A 26,377-nucleotide genomic window follows, 5' to 3' on the forward strand; every position below is an offset into this window, starting at 1 on the left:
TTCTCCCATTTTGGCCCTGCAAGAAGGACATCTCTTTTTTGGGTCAGAGCTTTTAGCCTGTGAGAGAAAAAACAAAAAAGGGAAAAAAACCAGGGGACCTTTTAGTGAGACCCGGTCTCAGCTACACAAGAATCACCCACAGGTGCACTAAGAAGAAACCAGTCAGCCTCTAGTGCCCAGACAGGCCCCTTGCCACTAGGGGGTAAGAAAAAAGAAAATAGACCAAACCCAGGAAAAGGAAGAAAGGCAGACTTAAACTGCTGCTCCTACCTGAGCTTTACTGGCGCCTGTGCCTGTCCCCACCGCTGCAGACGCTGAGTCCTCCATCTCTGGTATGCAGCTCCTCACTTGTGGCTTCATATGCCGCTTCCGGACTCCCATAGTGCATCTGCACCGGACCGGAAGCGGAAGTAGGCGCCAGTTCCTGTCCTCCCTCCTCCCCCCTTGCATCCACGCCGGAAATGACGCTTCTGCTGACCCAGTGACCCGCCTTGTCACTTCCGCCGCGCCTGCCGGCCAAAAAACATGGCGGCGGCGCACGCGCACCGCCGCTCCTACGACCGCGCGGATCACCGGGTCTACGGCTCTCACCGAGCACCAGGAGGGGAAGAGGAGCCCGATTGCTACCGCTGCAAAGGCTTGGGTAGGCCGGGAGGACAGCGGGTCTCCTAAAGGAGGAAAAAAAGAAAAGGAAGCCCTGTCTCCCAGGAGCATCTGAGAGACCTTGACTCCCCTTCAAAAAGATGTTCCCTCCGGGCCGGAGGAAACACAAAAACTATGGTAGGGAGGCGCCTCCCTTTAAAGTTTGGAGGAAGAAGGTGTTTCCTGTTTCCGGTGGGTGGAGTCGCTATCTCTCAGGTGCTGTCCTGAAAGACGCCTTGGGAAATAAACTTTTGAGAATATTCAAATTTTTTGAGATGCACCTGTATGTTAAAGCATATCTAAACCTGAAAATACATTACAGCTTACCAGTTCTCACATGGTGGCTGTGTTGGCTCTCTTTTTCAGATTCTCCACCTTAGTTATTTTGTGACTAACACTTCCTTCTTATGCTCACTCCACTATCTATGGAAGGAGCCATGGTTGTCACACTAGGCTGCTTATAAAATGCATTAGATACTCATCAGAAAAAGGTCTTGCTGTAGTGCAACTTGTGACACATTCACACATGTACGTGTCAGTAATATTCACATGATTGTGTTGCAGAGGGTTTAATGCCTGGTACACACGATGAGAACATCGGACGAATGGTCGTTATATATATATATATATATATATTTTTATTTATTATCAGTTGTCGTTTCGAAAATGCAATACAAATACATTACAACACATGACATCACTTCTGAGAGAGATATAGATGTTCTCTCTCTCAGAAGTGATGTCATGTGTTGTAATGTGTCAAAAAATGGGGGTGTGACCTGTCCACAGAATTGTAAAGAAATGCACCAACATGCCTCCATCCCAATTAGGTAGCAAATTGAGATAGAGAAGAAAAGCAGGACTTTGCGTGAGGCAAGTTGGTGGAAGTGTCAACTGGATAGTATATGCTGAAGTGAGGTATCTGGGGTAGGTCCTATACATAGTTATGTCCACAAAAAGTAAACAGGTAGTAATAGTATAAAGGTTTAATTACATAGGTTCTGGCACCAAATACAGTCATTAATAAAAACATCCTAAGCAACATTTCGGCATATTATAGACAATATATTGAAAGGCATAACACAGACACTGGTTGTATAGTTACAGGAAAAAATACATTGTATACTAAATGGGTATGTGCATCAATAGTTAACTCAACGCGTTTCTTGGCTTATAACCAATCATCAGGAGTCCGATGCAATGTCAGCTGCATTAAAACAATGGAACATGTATTAATATATGAACAGATATATAGGAGAAAGATGCAAAAGAATTCAAATTTGCATTCCTACTCACGAACAGTGTCTTGATCTGTGATAACCTGAATCCTATAGCGCAGCATTGGTCTGGGTCTCCAAAGTCTCCCCCGGGGTTGAGGCAGAAAGCTCGCCCCAGGAAACCATCGGCAACAGCCACCAAAGTGACCAAGGTAGCCATAGGGGCTGCCAGGCAGGGACAAACAACCAGGCCAACATGCCCTGAGATGGCTGTGAAGAAAATAGAATGGGTGTGTGAACATGGGACCAAACGTGAAATATAATGGGTGACACCATAGTGGGAAACCAAAAAGTGAATGGATATACGTGTGACCGGAGCCAGAAAGGACAAGAAAGAGAAATTGAAGTATGTAGTAAGAGTGAAGGAGAGAGAGAGAGAGTGTGTGCAGCTAGGAGGCCAGTAGACCATAGTAAAAGTGTACAACAAGTTACCTGTGTGGTGAAAGAGCCGGGCCAGGCCAATTGCCCCACATCCGTAGCGAGACCTACATGCACCCGGCCGAGGTCACCGTTATATGCCGGGGGCCGAGGGCGTGCACCCGCCAACGTCATGTGCGGGCGTGATTACGCAACGGGGAGGGACAGACAGCCTAAACACAATTGCGGCCGCCTCCCATCCCCGCAGCGCAAAGGCCCAGGGGTGGTGTACCATTAGACTCCCGCAAAGCGGCGGCGCACGGGGCCGCATGCGGGGCGTGGAAACATGACGCCGATGCGCCAAGGCCCGCCCTCGTCACGTGACGAGACGAGTGACAGGTCGAGAACTGGGCGCATCGCAACCCCGGGAAATGGACCTGATCGACCCCAGTACCAACTGTGCTTAGGAAGTAGTGGAATAAGGGTGTATGAGCCACTTGTATGAGAGAATATCGGTAAAAGAATAAAGGAGGCAAAACGAAGGAAGAGAAAGGAAAAGAAAACCAAAGAAGTAGAGAAGGGAGAGCAGGGGAAAACATAAGTTACTATAAATAGGATCAATATTCAGCAAGGACAGTAACAGAATACACACTAACTTTTGCACTGAATTAATCACTATGCAAAAGAGTGTGAAATGTAAAAACTTTAGCCCTGAATTGAATCAGTGTAAGTATGACTAAAGAGAAACAGAACCAAAAACAAAAAACTTTAGCCCTGAATTGAATCAGTATTTACCTGACTAAAGGGAACAAAAACATAAACTTTAGCCCTGAATTAAATCAGTATTTTTCTGACTCAACCCCGGGGGAGACTTTGGAGACCCAGACCAATGCTGCGCTATAGGATTCAGGTTATCACAGATCAAGACACTGTTCGTGAGTAGGAATGCAAATTTGAATTCTTTTGCATCTTTCTCCTATATATCTGTTCATATATTAATACATGTTCCATTGTTTTAATGCAGCTGACATTGCATCGGACTCCTGATGATTGGTTATAAGCCAAGAAACGCGTTGAGTTAATAACCATTGATGCACATACCCATTTAGTATACAATGTATTTTTTCCTGTAACTATACAACCAGTGTCTGTGTTATGCCTTTCAATATATTGTCTATAATATGCCGAAATGTTGCTTAGGATGTTTTTATTAATGACTGTATTTGGTGCCAGAACCTATGTAATTAAACCTTTATACTATTACTACCTGTTTACTTTTTGTGGACATAACTATGTATAGGACCTACCCCAGATACCTCACTTCAGCATATACTATCCAGTTGACACTTCCACCAACTTGCCTCACGCAAAGTCCTGCTTTTCTTCTCTATCTCTATGTGTTGTAATGTATTTGTATTGCATTTTCAAAACGACAACTGTACTGATTAAACAAAAATTGCACGGAAATCAAATAATTTCAGATGAACTGTCCTGATCAGCTCTCGAAAGCTCTGTACCAACGATCAGATTATCATACAATCGAGCCGAAATCTGTAATTTTCATATGATTTTCTGATCGCGTGTACAAGGTTTAAGGATCTTCTCTAACAATACTACATATCCAACACAATTTAATCCAGCACTTTTTTTACCTCCACTTTCCTCACGAATGTCACAATAGTTAGAGAGGAACTACTTGAATTTGTCAAAAAAAAAACCGTTGATCCTGCCAAAAAACCCCCATTATTTTTCCATCTTTGGTAATAGGGCAACAACACTGTTCATTCTGATGTGAACTAGCACGGCGGAGTTGCTATTCTGTGGGGAAGGCAGAAGGACTTGGACTAGAGTGTTTGGGCCAAGATGGCCCAAATGAGCCATTTCCTAGACGAACAGGTATACCTGCCCAGAGCATATAATCTGCTACATACAGTATAAAGTGCTGTATTAGAGCTGTGGGGCATAAACATTCCACTCCACACCCCAAACAAATTACTTTCGTCACTAACAGGTGCGCCACCCGCTGGGAGAGCTGTATAAACTGTATGTAGCCTCAGCCCCACACGGTATACAGAGCTGGTCCTAGCTGTAGGGTGCAAACACACCCGAAACAAAAACAGTCAAGCCAAGTGGTGCTCAGCCATTCATAGGCAGCTTTGTATTCTCAGAATGAATACAAGCTTCCTCTGATTGGCTGAGCCAGAGGTCATGATGTCATCCGCCCATCCCTCTGCCTGTCAGAAGAAAGCCTTGTATTCATTCAGAAAGTACAAAAGCTTCCTTTAAGTGGATGAGCACCGCTTGGCCCAAATGTTTGGTTTCAGGTGTGGAATGGGATGTTTGTGCCCCACAGCTAGACCAAATGCCGTATACCGTATGTAGCTGAGGCCATTTTATTTTTTTTTTGTTTATACACATCTCCCAGCACACCTGGCTCAGGCAAACTAGCTAAAGTGCAAGTAAAGCTGGAGCTCAGGTTGGGTTCACACTATTGTGAATTGGATGTGGGTGTCCCTGTATTCAATTGGCATGTCAGGTCACCGACTCTCAATTAAGCCGGTTCACACAGCTCTGGAACTGCTGCGGCGCAGATTGCACAGGAGTCCTGTGCGTCTCCTGGCCCGTTTCAGGTCAAATTCAGCCAAAAATTGGACCGGAAACGGTGAACAGGGACTCACTGGACCCCTGCTGTGTGCAGCTCCATACAGCAGTGTGAACCCAGCCTTAAAGCATAACAAATAGAGACATATCTACCATATCTATAGTTCAACATAGATTCCTGGCAAGGTACCATTGTGCCGGGATGAATGACTGCCTTGCATACATGCCACTAGCTAAATAAAGGGCCTAAGACCCATCACCTGGAAAAAGACTGGGGAGAAGATGCCAAGTGACCACCTAGGGATACAACAGTCACATTACTGGAATATAGGAGTGTATTGCTGGAGACTTTAAATCTACTTTAAGTGGAGTTCTGCCAATTTTTTTTTTTTTTTTTTTTTTAAGTCAGCAGCTACAGATATAGATACACTACAGCTGACTTTACCTGTTCCGGGCGGCCGCGAAGCTGATCTGTCCCTCGGCTCTTGAGTGGAGGCGCCGCCATCTTCGGTAAGGGGGCGGAGGAGGGGCCAGACACGACGTAGATCACCGTGGAGCCTGTGGTGATCTATGCTTGGAAGTGGGAGCGAATACCTGAATTAAACAGGTATCTGCTCCCCCCTGAAAGGTGCCAAATGTGACGGGGGGGATCCAAAAAGCGGAAGTTAGATTTTTCGGTGGAACTCTGCTTTAATCCTTACTAAATAAATAAAGCAAGCACCTAACCAGTGTAATATGGTTTCCCAAACTGCCACTTTTTTCCTGGACAGCGGTCAATCACAAGTGTAAACATAACAGACCTACCTGCCAGGAGAAGATAAACCTACAGGGGGTGCAAGGAAAAAAAAAAAAAAAAAAAAAAAAAAAAAAAACACACAACACTGTAGTATGCTCTACTGACTGCAGTAGGGAGACGCAGGTTTTATAAAATAGTTGACTAAAGAGCTGACAACTCTAAGTAACTATCCATATGCTGTTCCAGCCAGATGGCACTGCATTGCCCTTACCTTAACATTCTTCAAACAAGTTTCACAAGTTGTGTTGGACATCAGGGAGCATGCTGAAAAAAGAAATATAATCAAGTTAGGACAACAAGAAAAGCTTATTATACAATAGCTACAATATGCACCTAAACAGACAAGGTTGATCTCAAGAAATGGGCACAGAAAAATCTTACAAAAAGGGAATTACATCTTAAAAGGCAAAACTGTAAAAGAAAAAAAAAAAAAAAAAGTGAAAAACAGGAGTGAAGCAGACACCTCAGAAAAGATCAGGGGTGCCACCAGAAGCGTTTCAGTTTCTGGCCTACATATCAGATCCAAGCACGGTCACCAACCCTGCATGGATTACAGTGCAGGAGTAATAAAGTCACTCACAGGGAGAGGACAGGAAAAAAAAAAAAAAAAAAAAAAAAAAAAAAAAACCACAACACTTCAGTGGACCAACCATCACAACTGGAGTAGGCAGAAAAAGATCAACGGTGTCTGGATTAATTGGAATAAACCTAGCCCTGTCCCTAAAAGATCATTAGGGGGAAGGTGCCCCAAGTTTAGCTTCAAAAAGGTGTAGCCTGTGTAGTGGTAATCCTGAGCCTGGTTTTACTAATTGTTACCTGGAATAAAGCTGGAAATACATTGTGCACATTAGCGCTGAAACAACTAATCAATTATGTAATTAATCGATTACCATTTTCATAATCGATTAATTGCATTACATTTTAAGAGGGGCAGCAGCCGGCAGTGACAAGTTGTATCCATGCCCATATGTGTAGCGTGAATGGGTGCAGCCGTGGGGTCGCCATAGCAACCAGGCCCCTGCGGCTCTCACATTAGATCCGATGTCAATGCGTCTGTGTTTGTGCGCCTGAGTTGGTCCCACCCCCTCATCTCTCCATCTAAGTCAGCAGCCGCCGGTGTATCTTCAACTCCCTCTTTGCTTACAAGCACCCCTCCCACCACATGTCCTCAGTCATGGCAGGGCCCGCTGGGGGATAAACACGCTCTCTAGCTGGAGCCGAAGAAGTGGGACTTGTAAGAGTGGAGCAGGGGGGAGCGGAAGCAGGAATTTTAGAATATTCTGCAGTGCGGGACACAGGGCTGGTTGGTCTTGTACACAGGGAGGGAGACTGAGACTTCTCCTGAATCCCTCTGTACTGGGAACATCCTATGTGGGGGAGTGACAGGAGCTAGCATAGGGGAGGGGTGAGTCCTGGACATGCTGGATCTTTTATAGGTAGTAGAGGGACCCCTGTGTTCACTTAGAGAAGGAAGTTGATGACAGGCATCAATCTTCTGTCTCATAAGTGAGACATTGGGGGTCTGTTTAGACCTCAAACCAAAACCAAGCTAATAAATAAATTAAAAACGACCGACATCGTCCTTTGCCCTGACCAGCACCATCCTCTGTTCAGATAGGCCAAGTTTACATTTTTGCAGTGACATTTGAACCTCGGTGTTCTTTGATCTTTCATATTGTTCAGGTAGTTTTACCACCTTTCAAAAGGGTGCCTACACCTGTTTCAGGGTATTCAAAAGAATTGGAGAGGTATGATAAAATGTGGACAATTTCTCCAAAATCATTTGAATTACTTTCTCACCATGTAAATAAAGATCTGAAATAACTATTTAGCTACCTGGAATATCTTGGCAAGAGTTGGGAGTTACTTGGTGCGCAGTGGAAGCGGCGGTTGGGAGGGCCCAGGTCAATGCTTGCACCAGGGCTCACAAGCTTCAAGCTATGCCTCTGCCCGTACCTTAGTAGCCGCCCAGCCATACCCTACCTGTCAGAAGGTTGGATCAATCAGCAGGACCTATCCTGGTCGGTTGTGCGCTGCACTGGTTGCTACAATTGCCTGCCGCCCAGCGTCTAGCAACCAGTGATGACAGAAATCGTGGCCGCCCTAGCATTCAGAGTGCTCAGCCTCCATGCCTAGTTAATTAGCTCCGCCTCCACCCACCTCTTCCACCTTCTTCAGAGTGGAAGAGCCTGAGGGAAGGGAGCACATCTGTGGAGAGCTGCCTGTGCCCGAGTGAGCTGAGGAGCTGTCCACAGTCCATCTGCCGCTGCTTGAGGTGTTGCAGCCTGCCTGTCGCTCTGTCCTTGTTCTGGAGGCTCGGCATTGACCCTCATCCTGTCCATTCTGCCACCAGTGAGTTCCCCATAGCAGCATTGTCTGTAGGAGTCCGAATACTGCAAGTACACTGTCACACATCACAAGTTGTATTAACATGAGAGCTTGAGGGGCACTTGCCTTGCCCAGCCCTGATTAACCACTTCAGCCCTGGAAGATTTGCCCCCTTAATGACCAGGCCATTTTTGTGATAAGGCACTGCTAATTTAACTGATAACTGTGCAGTCATACGACACTGTACCCAAACACAAATTGATGTCTTTTTTCCCCCCACAAATAGAGCTTTCTTTTGGTGGTATTTGATCACCTCTGCGGTTTTTATTTTTTGCGCTATAAACAAAGACAATTTAAAGAAAAAAAAATATATTTTTTACTTTTTGCTATAATAAATAGCCCCAAAAAAAAAAAAGTCATCAATTTAGGCCAATATGTATTCTGCTACATATTTTTGGTTAAAAAAAATAAAATAAAATAAAAAAGCGTATATTGATTGGTTTGCGCAAAAAGTTATAGCGTCTACAAAATAGGGAATAGCTTTATGGCATTTTTAATATGATTTTCTGCTAAATTTAATTTTAGTCATGATAGAAAATAATGAATGTGGGGGCGGGGGGGCGTGGCCGACTGTTGGAGAAAGACGTGCTCCAGGGGAGCTCCACAAAGACCGACTCTATCCACAGCCATCCAGTGGAATTCAGCGGCAGGGAAATCTCTAAATCTCCCCTAGTCATCCCCAGACATCACTGGCATTGTTCCCAGCAGGAATAGCAGAAAGCAGCAGGACGATTGGGGGTTTTCAGGCCCGGAAATGGGCCTACCACTGCTCAGGAGCCCGTCGCCATCTTGAGGCCTACTGTGCCTCCTACATCCCCGGTTCCGCAACTCCCGGGCGGAGGGGCAGCAAATCGCCATACCAGGAAACCGGACATCCCAGGGAGGGTGCAGCAGTGTGAGGGGTACCTGGTCCTGGAGGCTCCGTTCAGACTTGTAGGCCGCGGACGTCGGAGGAGCCACGGGGGCCGCTCCGGGAGGCCCGCGGCCGCCGCCATCTTGCGGCCTACAAGTCTGAACGGAGCCTCCAGGAAAAGGTACCACGATCCCTGGGCGGAGAGACAGTGAATTGCCACACAGACACCAGAAATCCCTGGGAGGGTGCTGCATAGTGAGGGGGCAGACGTGGGAGGCACCACAGAGGCCGATCCGGGAGGCCTGCGGCTGCCGCCATCTTGCGGCCTACCAATCCAGATGGAGCCTCCAGGACCAGGTACTTTATTTTATTGTAGCGGCACCGCTCTCCCAGCGCCATAATTGGGTCCTCTTGCTACCCCTCTTCTACCACTATCGGGGCATCTGGGCTCCTGACTTGCCCCACCAGTCCCCCCCTTACTACCCTCATGGAAGCTGGGTACTGATAGAGGGTGACAGAACATGGATGGCTAAGAACACACATCCCTGAGCCCCGTGCCATCCCGACAGCAACAGGCTATTTTCGTAGCGCAGCACACCCGAGACTTACATGGCGGCAGCTCACACTCCACAGAGTTCACTGACCCGCAACAAGGCACCATACAGAGATATCTGCTTAGAACGGCACCGACTGATCCTCGGACCCCTAAAGACAAGATGGCGCCTGGCCGTACTGCAGGGAAGACCAAGCCTCCCCCTACCGCTTCTGCAGCAATCTGCACGGTAGAACACAACAATGAGAGATTCCAGGATCCCAGGGGAGAGCCGTCAGCCTCCTCTGTGAGATCAGTCACAACACCTGACACGCACACTGGGGCATCTCAGACAGGCACACTTCCCTTGCAAGGAGAGCCCACCAGAACAGAAGTTACAGCCCTCCTCTCTGCCTTCAGAATGGATTTCGAATCATGGGCTAGCAAAATGGAAGATTCCTTACATGCGGAGCTAAATGCTCTGTGACAAAAAGTCACAGCTAATGAGGAAGCGGTGTCAGTGTTAACCACTGCTCAGGATGACCATGAGGCACGTATAACAGCACTAGAATCCTCATCCGCGACGCACCTCCGTCGCCTACGCCAGCAGCAACTCCGCATAGAAGACTGCGAAAATCGCAGTCGCAGAAATAACAGACTGCAAGGCATACCTGAGGCAAAATCTGGAACAGAGCTGAAACCCACTGTCATAACCATCCTCAATAAAGTGTTGGGAAGAGAGGCAGCATCACCAATTGAACTGGACCGTGTTCACAGGGTGGGAGGGCCGGGGGGGGGCACGAGATGGTCGCCCCCGAGATATTCTTTGTTGGGTCCACTACTACACCTTAAAGGAGGAGATCATGCGAAAGGCATGGAACATGGGTTCTGTGGCTTTCTTTGGAGCCTCTATTCACCTGTACCCTGACTTATCCCGCAATACGCTGTATATGCGACGAGTGGTGCGCCCTTTGCTTGACCTTATACGACAAGCGGGGGCTTCCTACACATGGGGACACCCCTTCAGCATCAAGGTGACCAGAGGAGACAGCAGGTTCACGCTCTCGGATCCAGATCAACTACCTGACTTTTTCCTTTTTATTGAGCAGGAACCGGTAGATATTTTGAATTGGTTAGATCCTCCTGAAGATCGATCACGACAGATGGGACTTGGCCCACTCCCGCAACGCCGTAGATGTCCTAGGTCTAGATCAATCTCTTCTGGTCCCGAGATAAGACCTACCTCTCCAGAAGTTTGATATGGAAACTCAATGGAAAATGCTGTCTTGATCCGTCTTACTTTGCATCTGGCCTAACCGAGAGATCCCGGTAGTCTTGCTGCACTCTGAGCGGCATGATATGTTCTTTGATATTTTGACTGACTTTCCCCTCTAAATTCCGGTGGGTATGGTAAGAGTTTATGCAAGAACAGGACTCGGAACTACTGGCTCTCTCCCATCTCTTTGCTACTTGGCTGGGGTTTGGGAGAGACCATAGAACATGATCTCTCTGTGACAATCTTTGTGACAGGCGTCAATGGGGGCCATCTACAGTTGGGACTTAGTCCACTCCCACAGCGCCGCAGACGACCTAGGTCTAGGTCAATCTCTTCTGACCCAGGGATGAGACGACCTACCTCTAGAGGTCGACCGATATTTGGCTTTTTTTACTTAATCGGCATCAGCCGATTGTGCCGATTCAGTGGGACTTGCAAATGACTTCTGTAATAGAAGTCAATTGCAAGTTGTCTGAAGTTTTCTTCTCTCCCCCCCTGGGCAGCCTGCCAAGTCTGATAAGAAGATACATTGTATCTCTTTCAGGTTCTTTTATCAATAGACTGAACTCCGTGGAGAAGTTTTCAGTTTAACCATTTAAAGACTAAATCTTTTCTGACACTTGTTGCTTACAAGTAAAAATCCTGCATTTTCTGCTAGAAAATCACTTGAAACCCCCAAACATTATATATATTTTTTTAGCAGAGACCCTAGGGAATAAAATAGCGGTTGTTGCAATATTTTATGTCACACGGTATTTGCTCAGCGGTCTTTCAAACGCAATTTTTTTTTTTTAAAAATACACTAATGAAATAAAAAAAAAAAAAAAAAAAAAAAAAAAAAAAAAAAAAAAGCAGTAAAGTTAGCCCATTTTTTTCGTCCAAAAGTTTTGATTACCTGTTTTTGTGTATTTAATATTTAAGATATAGTTGTTTTTTTTAATCTAAATTCTACATACAAGTGAACTGATTGGAGGTTTGTTTTGTTCAATAAATGTTTAAATATAAAAAATTTTCTGTATCACTTAAGGCTGCTTTCACACTGGAGCGGGCATGCGTTGACGGTAAAACGCTGTTAATTTTAGCGGCGCTTTACCGTCATTTTAGCGGCGCTATTCAGCTGCTAGCGGGGCGCTTACAACCCAGCTAGCGGCCGAAGAAGGGGTTAAATGCGCCCCTGAAGCGCTGCTGCCGAAACGCTTTGCAGGCGCTTCGGCATCGGTGCGCATTCATTTCAATGGGCAGGAGTGGTGGAGCAGCGGTATACACCGCTCCAAAGATGCTGCTTGCAGGACTTTTTTTAACATCCTGCCAGCGCATCGCCTCAGTGTGAAAGCACTCGAGCTTTCACACAGACTGCAGGGAAGCTGTTTTACAGGCGCTATTTTTAGCCCAAAAGCGCCTGAAAAACACCCCAGTGTGAAAGGGGTCTAACTGTTAGATTTTATGAGATGAAGGGGAAAAAAAAAAAAAAAAAAATAAAAAAAATCGGCCTAATATATCGGCATCATATATCGGCCATCGGCCACCGCGATTTCTAAATATCGGCTTTGGCATTGGCCAGAGAAAAACCCATATCGGTCGACCTCTACCTACCTCTTTAGAAGATTAAACCAGAGGTTGGTAGGAGACGGACAGCTGGGGTTGTTTTGAAAAGTTACCCCCATTTTTGAGCTATACTTTTCTACCCTAAAGCCCAAGACTCCCGGAAAACTTGGTAAAAGACGTAGTGAAAACAGGGGTCGGACCTGTTGGCTCTTTTCCTGCTCTTTGCCAATTTATTATATGGCTGGGGCTCGGGAGAGAACATAGCCTATGGTCACCTTGGGACTCTCACTATGAAGGGTGTCAGGTACTGCTACAATACACCAACGTTTTTTTATAAAAAGTTCTGCTTTGTGTCAGATTGTTCCCTCTCACCCCCTTCCTCTGTGGGGTGCGGTGGGGGTGTGTGGCAGGAGTGGGGGTTCGGCCTCCGGTCTTAATCTCCACCTTAGGAGAATGTAAGTTTAAAAGGCGCCACGCAGGGTGCCTCCTCGGGTGGATCCTCCGCTCCCCTTATGCGCATACTATAATTTTGACTAAATGATTTCTCTACAAGTGGGAGCCAATGTAATTGCAATTTATTTTCTATATAACCCCAGGTTAACTACTATTTAGTTGATTGTTCTCATCTGTTCTCGTTAAGCTGCCTTATGCTTCACATACGTTTTCCATATTTCGTGTGCCACATACACTATTTACATGCCTGATCCGCTGTCGGGATCACGGCTCAGGTTCACCCATTTCGACCTTCCCCCCACAGTAGGACAGGCACGGTTTGTGCCTAAAGCGCGATATCTCACGCAGTGTTTTGCGTTAGCAAACACATTAGTTTACTGGACACTTTAGGTGTCCTTTCATTTACACCTTACTTCTTCCATTATCCTCATAACCTTCTCTTTCCTCACTTCCCTTTCTTTTCCTTTTCTCTTCTTTTTCTCCCAATACCGTATTCCACCCCTTCTCCCCACCCTACCCCGAACTGCTCTACGTACTTTCCTTTTATATCCTTCTCTCCTACACGACTTCTAGCACTCCAACATGGCTCACACGGTGACCATATGCCCCCAACTGAAACTTTGCTCATACAATGTAAACGGGCTAAACATCGCCTCGAAACGTGGGCAAATACTATATCAGATGCACAAAAGACGAGTCAACGTGCTTTTGTTGCAGGAGACCCACTTCCATTCTGAATCCACCCCTTCCTGCTCCAGTAGATACTTTAATAGATGGATCCACAGTACCAATCCAGCACAAAAATCTAAGGGAGTATCCATTGCGTTTCATAAAACACTCCCTATTGAATTGCTCGATCATATGGCAGACCCACAGGTCAGATACGTTTTTGTGAAAATCTCTCTGTGGAGGACTAAATTTACAATAGCTAATCTATACTTACCGAACACACACCAGGTCCCATCGGCCTTGCAGTATTTAAAGATCTTGGCGGGTTTTGCAGAGGGTAAGCTCATACTAGGGGGGGGGGGGACGACTTCAATATTCCCCTGGATCCACTTCTGGATTCATCGACATCCCGTTCCTCCATATCCTTTCCTAGAATACGGGCCCTAAAAAACGTGCCATCTACAATATGCATCTTGTAGACATATGGCGGATACTGTACCCAGAATCACGAAACTACACACACTTTTCTAATGTTCACCGATCATACAGTCGTTTAGATTATTTCTTAGTCGACCACGGCTGCCTAGACTGGTCCCCAAATTGTGAAATAGACCCTATGGTATGGTCTGACCACTCCCCTGTATTTCTGACACTTACAGTCCCCTCTACCCCAATAAAAGAATGGACATGGTGGTTAAATGACTCGCTTCTGACTGACCCAGGGTTCGATACTCGGATAGCGGAGACTATTTCAAACTTTTTTTTACAGACCACGCCTCTGATGACACCTTACCACCCATTCAATGGGAGGCATTAAAAAGCGGTTTTACGGGGTAGTTTTATCCAAATGGGTGCCCGCATGAAAAAAGACCGCTCGGCTGCGATAGCCACGGCGGTACACAAACTCAGGACACTAGAGACTACCCATAAACGCTCCCCGACTGTGGAGGTGCTTGCGGAGGTTTCTTCCGCTCGCTCTCAGCTTAGGGAATTATATGAGGCTTCTGCCCGTACCTTTGCAAACAAACTAGCTTTTCACCAATACAAATTCCGGGATAAATGTGGTAGATCATTAGCTCGCACCCTACATACCAAACAACCTAACACCTTTATACCCCACATAAAGGACAATTCTGGGAAAACTGTCTCGTCACCTTCTGAGATGGGACAAGTTTTCCGGGACTTCTATCAATCCCTCTATAACATACCTTCAACAAGCCCCACTGAGCCCCCCTACACTAGAGCGGACGCACAAGCCTCCTATATCGCACAAAATGCATTGCCTACTCTAGACGACGAAACAATAGAGGACCTTGAAGCTCCGATATCGGAAGACGAGGTAGCCCGCCCCATTGCAACTACCCCATCTGGCAAAAGTCCGGGCCCTGATGGCTTCACCCCGAAATTTTATAAACAATTTGCTCCCCTTCTCACTCCCTTTTTAACAAAAGTGTTTAACTCAATCTCTGAGCGATCAGTATTTCCGCCGCAAACTCTAGAGGCACATATCACCCTCATCCCAAAACCCAACAAAGACCTGACTTTATTTATTTAATTACCGACCCATTTCGCTGATAGGGGTAGATTTGAAAGTGTATGCGAAGGTGCTAGCAAATAGACTACAACCGTTGTTACCCCGATTAATACACTTAGATCAAGTGGGCTTTTTGAGTGGACGAGAGGCACGCGATAACACCCTGAAAACTCTTCTCATTGCGGACTATGCTCGACCCCACAATGTCCCATTAGGTTTTCTCACGGTAGACGCGGAAAAGGCCTTCGACCGCGTCGACTGGCAATTTCTTCGCCTATCACTGCAACAACTGGGTCTAGGCCAAAACATGCTCTCCAGAATAATGTCCCTCTATACCTCTCCCTCCGCTAGGATTAGACTAAACGGATCTCTAGCGCCAAAATTCACTATTCGCAATGGAACGCGACAGGGGTGCCCCTTGTCTCCCATTCGCTATGTTCTTGTTATGGAACACCTAGCCATTGCCCTTAGAAACAACCCGGCTGTCCACGGTGTTAGTATAGGCCCCATACATACTAAGCTTGCCTTATTTGCAGATGACCTGCTCATATTTGTGACCCAACCGCAAGTCTCCTTACCCTCCATTATGCAGGAGTTTCAGAGATATGGAGATGTTAGTAATTTTAAAGTTAATCATAGTAAGTCAGAAATACTCAATATTTCACTCCCAGAAGCAGCTCTCCAACAGCTCGCGTCTACCTTCCCTTTTAAGACAAACTCCACATCTATTCGTTATTTAGGAATTCATATCCCAACTATTCACCAGCAACTTTACCCCTCTACTTCTTAGAACACAAGCGGATCTGACCACATACGCATCTAAACAGCTCTCTTGGTTGGGAAGGGTGAATGTTTTAAAGATGGATGTCCTCCCTCGATTCCTTTATCTTTTCCAAACCATTCCTATCCACATCTCCACCCCGTTTTTCAAAAGGCTTCGTCAGATTTTTTCTAAATTCATATGGCAAGGAAACCGCCCCAGGATAAAGTATGACACAATGATTCTTCCGAAGGCCTGGGGGGGGGGGGGGGGGAGCGGGGGTCCCGGATGCCTCTTTCTACCATAAGGCAGCGGAACTCACACGTATTGTGGATTGGTTTCACCACACTTCCTCCAAGCTCTGGGTTCAATTGGAGAAACATCTCAATGGGGCTGATCTTTGCGCCCTGCCGTGGATACCTACGGCTCGGCGGAAGGATAGTACCCTCTCTATTGCCCTTACTCGTCAGACTCTTCAGATATGGGACCGACTGCTATTAACGAGTAAATTATCTAAACCTCGAGGTCCAATGACTCCTCTCTTTGGGACTCCAGCTTTCCCTCCGGCGCAGGATAAGGAGAAATTTGGACCCTGGAATAGGGATAGTCATCGACGTTTAGCACAGGTATTACACGCTGACCTATCTCTGAGACCAGACATACCCCCCCAGAAGGGTCCGGGGCCCCTAACCATGTGGCTATAAAGGAGTCAATTAATGTCATATATACGTACTTTCTCCCCCATTTCAGAAATCCTGGATGACCCGACAGACTTTGACGAGCTGCTCTTACAACCAGACCCGCCAACACATGTAGTATCACTGTTATATTCCCTTCTATTGAACATATCTAACCCTGACTATCCAACGTACACGCCAAAATGGGAAACAGATCTACAGCATTCCATCTCCCCTACTGATTGGCAAAAAAGCTTTATCTTAACGCATAGGATCTCTTTGGCAACTAAGACCCAAGAAAAAGGGTTTAAGCTATTGACAAGGTGGTACAGATGCCCGGTGACTATTCAACGGTTTAACCCTTCTCTATCAGGTACTTGTTGGAGATGCCTGTCCTCTAGTGGGACAATGCTCCACATCTGGTGGACATGCCCTCCAATTCGGAAACTTTGGCAAAAGGTCTTTGATCTATACAGCAGGCTGATGGCGACCTCAATTAAGCCCACAAGAGATAGCCCTACTATCTATGCTTCCGGGCCCACTCAAGCTGATTAAAAAAGACATACTGCGCCACTTCTTGGCCGCAGTCAGGACAGTAATCCCCAGACATTGGAGAACAATGGATGTGCCTTCCTTGGGTGATTGGGCTGTTGAAGTGGATCGGATAAGAGATCTGGAGCGCCTGCTGGTGCAGGAAGGGAGGAACAGTTCTCCATCACCTGGACCTCATGGTCAATGTTTCGTTATTCCGATGACTTCCCCATATGGGTCAGGGATGCCCCATCTCTACCCACCGATTAGCCATGCTGGGGTGCTTCCCACTTCTGTTGTCACCCCTTATCTACATGCTATCATTCTTACCCCTCTCTCTCTCTCTCTCTCTCTCTCTCTGTTTCCTTTTCTTTATGTACTGAACCAGTCACTCAAATATATAAACATAGATCATATACCCAGAATTGCTCAATAACATGAATATTTATAATAAGTGATTGAATGATCCCTACGGCATTCCAGCCTGATTAGGAGGAACCTCCAGATAACACAAACACGCAAAATCACAAAGGGAGATATAGGATGGTTCACCCACACGTTATTCTATTTTTACATTAAAATCCTCTACATACAATATGATAATATAGCATTTCTTTAGAAGCTGTATACTAAAGCTTATATTTTTATGTGCGTATATAGTGAAGGGTTCCCTTATTGTTTTGTAGATAATTTATACAATATTATACTGTAAAGTACTCTCTGTTCTACCCTTATATTGAAATAAACTAAGATTGAAAAGAATGTGGGGGCCTTTTGGTGGGCATGATTTTTTTTTTTGGCCCAAGAAGCATTTCATTCTTGGGCCAAGGCAGCACAATGTCCTGGGCTGGCCCTGCTGAGGATGAATGCCTCAGGGCTTACACCTTTAAAACAGGTGATCGAATATGACTTGCATAATTGCAGCCTGACAGGTTCTCCGATTACTGTGATGCCAGTGCATTCTCTAATCCTATTGATATGCATGAAGCAGAAGCTTTTACATAAAACAAAGCTCATTTAACTAAAAGGCTGAACCTTTGATATTAGATAACTATTGTGTCACCGTTTTGTGAGCCGACAAGTTCTCCAGGTGCCTTTTATTACAGAATATACAGTATAATTACTAGTGCAGCATAGCATGTAAGAGTTACATACAAGTGGTAATAAACATACTTCTGACAACACTAATTGCTCATATCTGACCGATGACACGCTCAGTGTGAGGATTTATTATGTAAGAATGACATGAGACTGAAGCATTTGTATGGGAGGGACTACAAGTGGCACACTTTGCTCCTGAGCCATCTATCTCAAACAAACAGGTTAAGGTCAGAAATTTAAACAGCTTGTAAATCAGAGCACAGAATAACAATCCTTTGTTTGTTTTGCTCAGGCACCAAGTATTTCCAACATAACTACTCTGTCTGGGAATAATAAATGACTCCAGAGACAAAGCAGCAAACAAGCAATTCAGAATCACATGGTAAGAGTTATACCAACTTCCCAGAGAGATTAACCTGTTTAGTAATTCACACTTCTTTCCTGTATGTAGCTTTTAAAGGAGAGCAATTCAACTTCATATGCAGCACACAGACTTCCTGGGGCATATACATTTATGAGAGCCACATATATTGATAGTAGAGCTGCACGATTCTGTATTAAATGAGAATCACGATTCCCATGGCGTAACATCTTTTACATTATACAAAAAAATTTTTAAAAATTGGGCTAACTTTACTGTTTATTTTTTAATTCATTAAAAGTATTTTTTCCAAAAAACAAAAAAATAAAAAATTGCGTTTGAAAGACCTCTGCACAAATACAGTGACAAAATATTGCAACAACCGCCATTTTATTCTCTAGGGTCTCAAGGGAAAAAAAAAAAAAAAAAAAAAAAAAAATTTAGGTACATATAGATATAGTAATTTTATAGCAAAAACAAAATACTGATTTTAACTTGTAAGCAACAAGTGTCAGAAAAAGGTTTAGCCCAATAACACCCCAAAGAATTGGAATGGGATGTGGATTCTGCAAATACAGCGAGTACACCCAATTCACACTTGTACAACAAACGCTCCGACATTAGAAGCTCAATGTTTTCCTATGCGAGCCGTCTTAACTGGTCTGATACAAGTCGGTCCGAATTTGAAAAAAGTTCCTGCACTACTTTGGTCTGACTTTTCAGCCTGGATCATCATCTTAACTGATCCAACTTTGGCATGTGACTTGTGCTCTGAGGATCTTGAAGGGAATAACTACGCCAATTTAGAGAAAAAAAAACAAAAAAAACACACACACACACACACACACACACACACACACACACACCACATGGCATGGGGTCCATCCTCCAAGAGCATACCATGCCCTTTGGTCTGGTATGGATTTTAAGGGGAACCCCCCACACCATAAAAAGGACAGCATGCCCCCCCAAAACCCATACCCTTATCCGAGCACGCAGTCTAACAGGTAAGGAAAGGGGGAGGGGACAAGCAAGCGCGCCTCACCACCACCCCCCCCCAGCCCCAGCATTGGAGCAGGAGAACGCATCGAGTCAACATTGGAGGAAAAACAGAGGGAGAAGATAGCGGACAGAGGAGGCCCGGCAGAAGATAGCGGACAGAGGAGAAGAATCGGAGAGGGATAGAAGACATCAGCGGAGAAGAACTGGCAGAGGGAGAAGACATCGCCAGAAGAGGGAGAAGAGCAGAAATCAGAAGAGATGCCGGAGCTGCTTTAATAAAAAACGCAAAAAACAAAAAAACCCCATACTCATTCACATAGGGTGGGGGGGGGGGGGGGGACGGATCTGGCCCCCGCTTTTTAAAAGGGGCTTCCAGGTTGCGATAAGCCCCCCACCAGCAGACCCCCAACAACCACCGGCCAGGGTTGTCAGGAAGATGCAGTCTTCATCAACATAAGGGCATGTGGCCTGGTATGGTTCAGGAGGGGGGCTGCTCACTCGTCCCCTTTCCTGACCTGCCGGGCTCGTGCTCGGATAATGGTCTGGTATGGATTGCCCTTAAAATCCCTACCAAACCAAAGGGCCTGGTATGCTCCTGGAGAGGGAACCCCACAAAGTGCCTGGTATTGTCGGGCAAAGTCGGATCCAGTGTCGTACGACTGTCGTGTCCTGCAGGATGTTAAATGTGCAGACATGAGCAGCAGAGCATTGATTTTTACCAGCCGGGCTACAGACAAAGCAGAAGGCCACAGCTGAAGGAGGTAAAAAAAAACCTGTGGGGGCAGCTGTGTGTATTGAGGGGGCTGGGGATTCAAGGCGCCCTTCAAAAGTATTCCCGGTCTTGAGGCACCCCACTCTAAGTATTGGTGCATGTGTGTCTCGGAAAGCGCATAAAATTGCCTGCGTTTCTGACATGCAGACAAATGTGCAGCTTTTTAGCAGATGCACAGGGGTGCCATTAATTCTTAGAACACCGTGTTTTAGCAGCGCCTTTTGCCCGCTAGCGGGGCGCTTTTAACCCCCGACTAGCGGCCGAAGGTGTTAAAAGCACCCGTGTTGCGCCGCTTTCGAATAGCTGCCCAGTCATTTCAAGGTCAGGACTTTTTGGGGGCGCTGTATACAGCGCTCCCAAACCGCCCCCAAGATGCTGCTTACAGGACATTTTCCAACATCCTGCAAGCGCACCGCCCCAGTGTGAAAAGTCACACTGAAATGAATAGGAGGCGGTGTTTAGGCACCATTTCTAGCGCTAAAACACCTGAAAACCACCTCAGAGTGAAAAGGGTCTTAAATGATTCCCCATACAATGACAAACACTGGGCATTTTTGGTGTGTTGCGATTAAAAAAATAAAAAAAAAAGGGGGGGGGTGAAAAGTTGGAATGGGGTCCCCCCCCATGTTTCTGCAGGAAGGGCAGCCAAATTTTAATGAATGGGCAGCCCTACCCGCAGTCACACAGATGTAAAACAAGTGCTTGTTCACATGTGAGCTGGGGGTTTATACCCCTACACACTCCCCATCTCCACTGTACTTCTATCTGTGGGTGATGAGTAGTGCCCACACAGGTGGTGTGCTGGTCTGGGGGATTTGATATCTCAGCTCTTCCCCTTCTTTCTGTAGGGCTTCCGGGACAAAATCAGTGAATTGACCGGAGCGTGAAGGAAATTAGGGTATTCTCGTACAAGTTTTTTTAAAAGGTGAACCTATTAAAAATTAAATTTTCAATAACTTAGCAGGTAACGTTTTACCATTCAATGCAGGGGTAGGAAAACTCGGCCCTTCAGCTATGGTGCTTCAAAACAATGCAACCAAGTCCAATCTATTCAAACCTATACAGAATTATTTTGCATACTGAGGAACAATGCTTTACTTCCTTAATTTACCACAAGAAAAAAGAAAGTCAGGAAGGCCACATACCTCAGTCAAGGCACAGCAAGAAACAATCTGCATCAATCCCCAGTACACACGGGCCAAATAGCTGGTTCAGCAGGAAACGGCCAAGTTTTGGTCAGCATGTACAGCTAACATAAACTGGTCTAATGACAGGCTGCAAGAGCTATTCAGTGCATTCTGGCTGGGGTAGTGTGCACCTACCAGAATACAAAGTCTCAGGAGGAGAGATCCCGGCATCCACATCCCTTGCATACATGCAGAGATCTCCGGTTCTCTTCAATTAACCCGCTAAAAAGGAAAAAAAAAAAAAAGGAAACCCTGTACACAGCTTTACACCCACCTCAACTCTAAATACTTCTCATTGTACCTATTGTGTCTCCTATGCTTCACTGTGGAGACCACCAAAACGTGTTGCTGTCCTCAGAGGTCTTTTGTGATTTCCTGGTCAGCATTTCAAGTGGACCTGAATGGAAGCCCCATGCAAGTCAATCAGCAAGTTAATGTAAACACACTTGTGTCCCTATACTTTTGCTTACCCAAGTCCATCCATCAAGAGTTGGTCACAGAACTGCAAGCTGTCCTGCTCTGCTCAGGAAGAAGGGGGAGCCTGGGAAGTTTAAGCCCTAATACGCTGCACATACTAGCACATTATGACAGACTAACCTTAAGCTCTCATTCACATAGAATGTGACTTTGAAATTGCACGATTTCAAAGCCGCATGTCAGTGTGACTACAGTTGCGACTTTGAACATATCTGTGCAACGTCATGCACAGAGGTCCATGCAAGTCGTACCCGAAAGCAGCAAAAAAGTAGTGCAGGAACTACTTTTTAAACACGATGCGGCACCGCAAAGTCAGCGTCGCAATGATTTAAACAGTACCATTGCTGACAATAGGGTGCGACTTGTCATGCGATTTGACCTGTCAAATTGCATGGCAAGTCACCCCAATGTGAAGGACCTAAATCAGTGATCTCCAAACTGTGGTCCAGGTGGCAGATGCGGCCCTTTCCATGCCTTTATCCGACCCTTGGGCACCATTCTTTCAACACCAATGATGGGACACTATGCCCTCCCCTGATAAACGATTTGCACTGTTCCTCCTAATACAAGGAACTATTCCACAGACTGACAACAATGAAGCACTATTCCTCCCACCAACACCAATGAAAGGGCACTAATCCTTCCCCTGATACCAACAATTGGCAATATTCCTCCAACTAATATCAATGATAAAGCATTGTAAACTCCCATTGACGCCAATGCATTTCCTACTCACACTAGCCACATTCTGGCCCCCGGAGAGTCTGAAGGACAGTAAACTGGCCCTTTGTTTAGAAAGTCTGGAGACCCCTGGCTTAAATGAAGCCCCCCAGAAGCGCTCTCTAGCCACTGTTGGTACTTCCACCTTCACCCAGTCTTCCACTCTCTGGACTTTTCAATGGCCGGCCGTGATAACCTCACTCCCATTTATGCGCACAGTCACGGTCACAGCACTCTAAATGTAGGTACAAATCAAAAAGTGCTGTTTACTACCACTTTAACCACGTCACACACTTCGAACGTACCTGTAGGGCCTTAGGTTGAAGTGGTTATACCAGGATCATGGGTGCAGCTGCAGACATGATCCTGGGGTCTTTTTTGGCCAGCGATGCTCTTTTTTGAAAGAGTATACAGCGGCGGTCTGATCACTTTTACAAGGAACCAAAGGGGACGCCCCACTCCACCGTGTCACGGTTCTTCCATTCCACTTGGGTGGCTAGAACCAGCTGATCATAGAGAAGGATGAACGTCTGTTCCCCGATCATCCCCATGGTGTAGGAAACCAAAAGCAATGAGGATTTTGTCACTTCCAATCTTGGTTTACAAGCCATTACTGAGATCGGTTACTTTGGAGGACAGGCGAGAGATTAGGGGCCAAATAAACTGCCATAAAAAAGGACTGTCTGAGCTATCACAGTGGATGTACATCTATCCATTCATGAATGGTGTATATTTTTTTCCACAGAAGATTAGCATTTCATGAGCCGCTGTGCAAATATTGTGCACCATAAATAAAATTAAAGTGACACACATTTTATTCTCCACGGACTTTGCTTTCTGTAAAAGTATATTGGTTGGGGGATTTTATATAATTTTCTAGCAAAAAAAAAATTTTCTGGAAAATGTGAAGAAAAAAAAAAAAAATAAATAAAAACCAATCTCGGGCTGGAATTGATTAACAAATCTGTTTGACCCACTATTGTACTATTTCATCGTTCAGTATTTCCATTAATAACACATCGCTTGTTTGTGATCATTAGGGAGATCAATCACAAATTGAATTGCTAGTGTATGACCACCAGATATAAGGGGGGGGGGGGGACATAGATCAGGAACATGGAGTGTAATCAGAGGGGACTAAGTAACGGAAGTGCACAGTGTAGGGGTGACCGGAGCAATGGGGCGGGGGAGCGATCACGAAGTAAACAGAAGAAGCTCAGAACTTGTTTTGTGCCCCCCTTTGGGGCACCAAAGTGGCACAGTCCTTCCCCCTCCTTGTACACAGCGATCCTCATTCTCCGTTACACTCACCGGTATCATCCGCGGCGGCGGCCGCAGTCAGCAGACACAGCAAGACACAAACACAGCGAGCCCCGTCCATCTTTCTCCGCGATCTTCACCCTGACCAAGAGTGCACAGCACGTGATACCGCCCATCAGCCCCGCCTATTAGTGACGAGGCCATTGACTCCTCCCACTGTAACTTTTATCACCGCCCCCCGTAATCAGAGCCCTATAGACAGAGAGGATTGGTTGTAGGGCGAGGCTGAGGGAGATAAGTGAGCGCTGAGTCCACCGACATGTCACTGGAGGGGCTGGCTGCTCTCATGTATACGAGGTTGTCATATAGATTATTTTATAAGCCATTGGCTGGTTATTTATTGTTATTTATGTATATACACGGTTTTACCAGTCAGAGCCTAGCTACATATAATTTGGCTAGGTTTTGAACATTTTTTATATATATATATATAGTGCAAAAAAAATGAAAGTGAAAGGAACACTTTGAAAACACATCGGATCTCAATGGGGAAAAATCTGCTGGATATCTAGGGCCGAGGCAAGGATTTTCATCTACACAGGCGAAGGTGAATTTTGGTGCCCCCCCCCCCCCCATTGGCCCAGGGTCGGTGCTACCATTAGGCAAAGTAGGCAGCCGCCTAGGGCGCCTAGCCACTGGTTTTTCCAACTCGCTTCTCTCTGCAGCAAGCAACTAAGTCTCAGCATCAGCAGGCAGCTCCGTTAGCACATAGTGTCAGAGGTGCAGCGGCAGCGGAGGACTGTGTCCCGACTCACAAATGAATAGAAGCAGGCAAACATTCATTGATGGGCACTGGTAGGCTGCATTGAAGGGTGCTTGTGAGGCTGCATTTGATGGGTGCTTCATTAAAAAGGTGGGGTATACATGGCAGGAGAAAGGGGGTGGAGTCAGGGATGGAGCCAAGGGAGGGGGGCAGCAAAATTAGGTTTCACCTAGGGTGTCAAAAAACCTTGCACCAGCCCCGCACCTGCATTCCTTCCAACTTTTGAACTTCAGAATAAGGGACACTCGCAGGAGGAAGTGACCTTAGCTCTCACCCCAATTCCCTCTCTTCAAATCCCCCCCAGCACAAATCCTCTTCCCCCCAATCCTCCTTCCCAGCACAACAAATAACCCTAAATTTTTTTTCTCCCAGCAAAAATCCCCCCCCCCAAACCCAATCCCTCTGCTAGCACAGATCTTCCTCCCAGTGTAAATCTTTTCCCCATTTATAGCACAAATTCTTTTCCCTAAAACCCCTTCCCAGCACCAATCTTCTATCACCCCCTAAATACCCCTTCCCAACACAAATCCTCGTCCCAGCACAAATACACCACCCCCAAATCCCCTCCCAGCACAAATCCTTTCACCCCCCCCCCCCAATCCCCCACACCAGCGCCACTCCGATGCCCATTTCTGTCATAAATCCTTCCACTCAAATCCCCCTTCCCAAAACAAATCCTCCCCCCTTCTAATACAAATCAATTAAAAATACTTCCCAACTGTCCTGCTTTTTGCGGGACATTCCTGAGATAAGAAGAAAAGCCCACAAATCCAGACTAAGGGCCAGTGCACACCAGAACGCAGTGCAGGAAACCCGTGTTCTGTGTGCGTTTCCTGCACCGCATTCAAAACGCACTGCAGTTGCGATCTGCTGTAGGTGTCAATGTTAACATAAAGACACCCCAAACGCAGGTCGCAAATGTAATGTGTTTGCATGTGCTGGATTGTATGGTACAGTAGTACCATGTGATCTGGTTTCTGTGTGTCTTATAACTATGTGCGGTCTGGCATGCTGAAATTGCACTGCACCTGGAACACATGTGAATCACACAGGAACGCACAGTGTGTTCCTGTGTGATTCATGGTGTAAACTGGCCCTGAGTTCTGGAGCCCAATGCCGAAAAAACTTCCACCACCTGCCTCCACTAAATTGCCTGGCAGGGGGGCACTAATGTGGGCACCTGGGGCGATAGCCCTGCATCTCTTGTTTGTCACCTTAGCAGAAGCCAGCATCTCTGGTTGGGGGGGAAGGGGCTAAGAGGATATTGTATGCCCCCTTCTAGCAAGTCCTCTCTTCTCTCAAGATGCCCCCTAGGACATAACAGTATCCTCTTAGCCCCCCCAATCACTGCAAGTATTTACTTCCAGCTTTTCTCCCTCATCCTCCTGCTGTGTTTCCTCTCCCTCCCCCCCACAAGTGACATCTATATTGTGTGTACTCACAGACCTCAGATCAGCACAGAGGAGTAGAGCTGCACGATTGTGGCCAAAATGGGAATCACATTTTTTTTTTTGCAAATACAGTGTGACATAAAATATTGCAAGAACCACCATTTTATTCCCTAGGATCTCTACTAAAAAAAAAAAAATATATATATATATATATATATATATAAAATGTTTGGGGGTTCTAAGTAATTTTCAAAACAAAATGATTTTAACTTGAAACCAACAAATGTCAGAAAAAGGTTTAGCGTTTAAGTGGTTAAACTTCTCTCATTTATACACCAAAATGTATTCCTTTGATCTAAAGGACAAATCGTTACAATGTTTATACTTAAGTT

General features: G+C 45.9%; 1 protein-coding gene across 1 annotated transcript in view; it reads right to left on the reverse strand.

The window, feature by feature from the left end:
* The window catches only part of PTTG1IP (PTTG1 interacting protein), a 51,555-nt gene extending 27,575 nt beyond the window's left edge, over nt 1-23,980 (reverse strand). Inside the window, exons 1-2 of the mRNA XM_073633473.1 lie at nt 23,823-23,980; nt 5,885-5,937 (exon numbers count right to left, since the gene is read on the reverse strand). Coding sequence (XP_073489574.1) covers nt 5,885-5,937; nt 23,823-23,892 — 123 coding nt within the window. The 5' untranslated portion in view covers nt 23,893-23,980. The remainder of the gene's footprint in view (nt 1-5,884; nt 5,938-23,822) is intronic.
* Nucleotides 23,981-26,377: the final 2,397 nt, after the last annotated feature.

This window comes from Aquarana catesbeiana, linkage group LG06 (assembly GCF_042186555.1).
Source record: "Aquarana catesbeiana isolate 2022-GZ linkage group LG06, ASM4218655v1, whole genome shotgun sequence".
Lineage (NCBI taxonomy): Eukaryota > Metazoa > Chordata > Amphibia > Anura > Ranidae > Aquarana > Aquarana catesbeiana.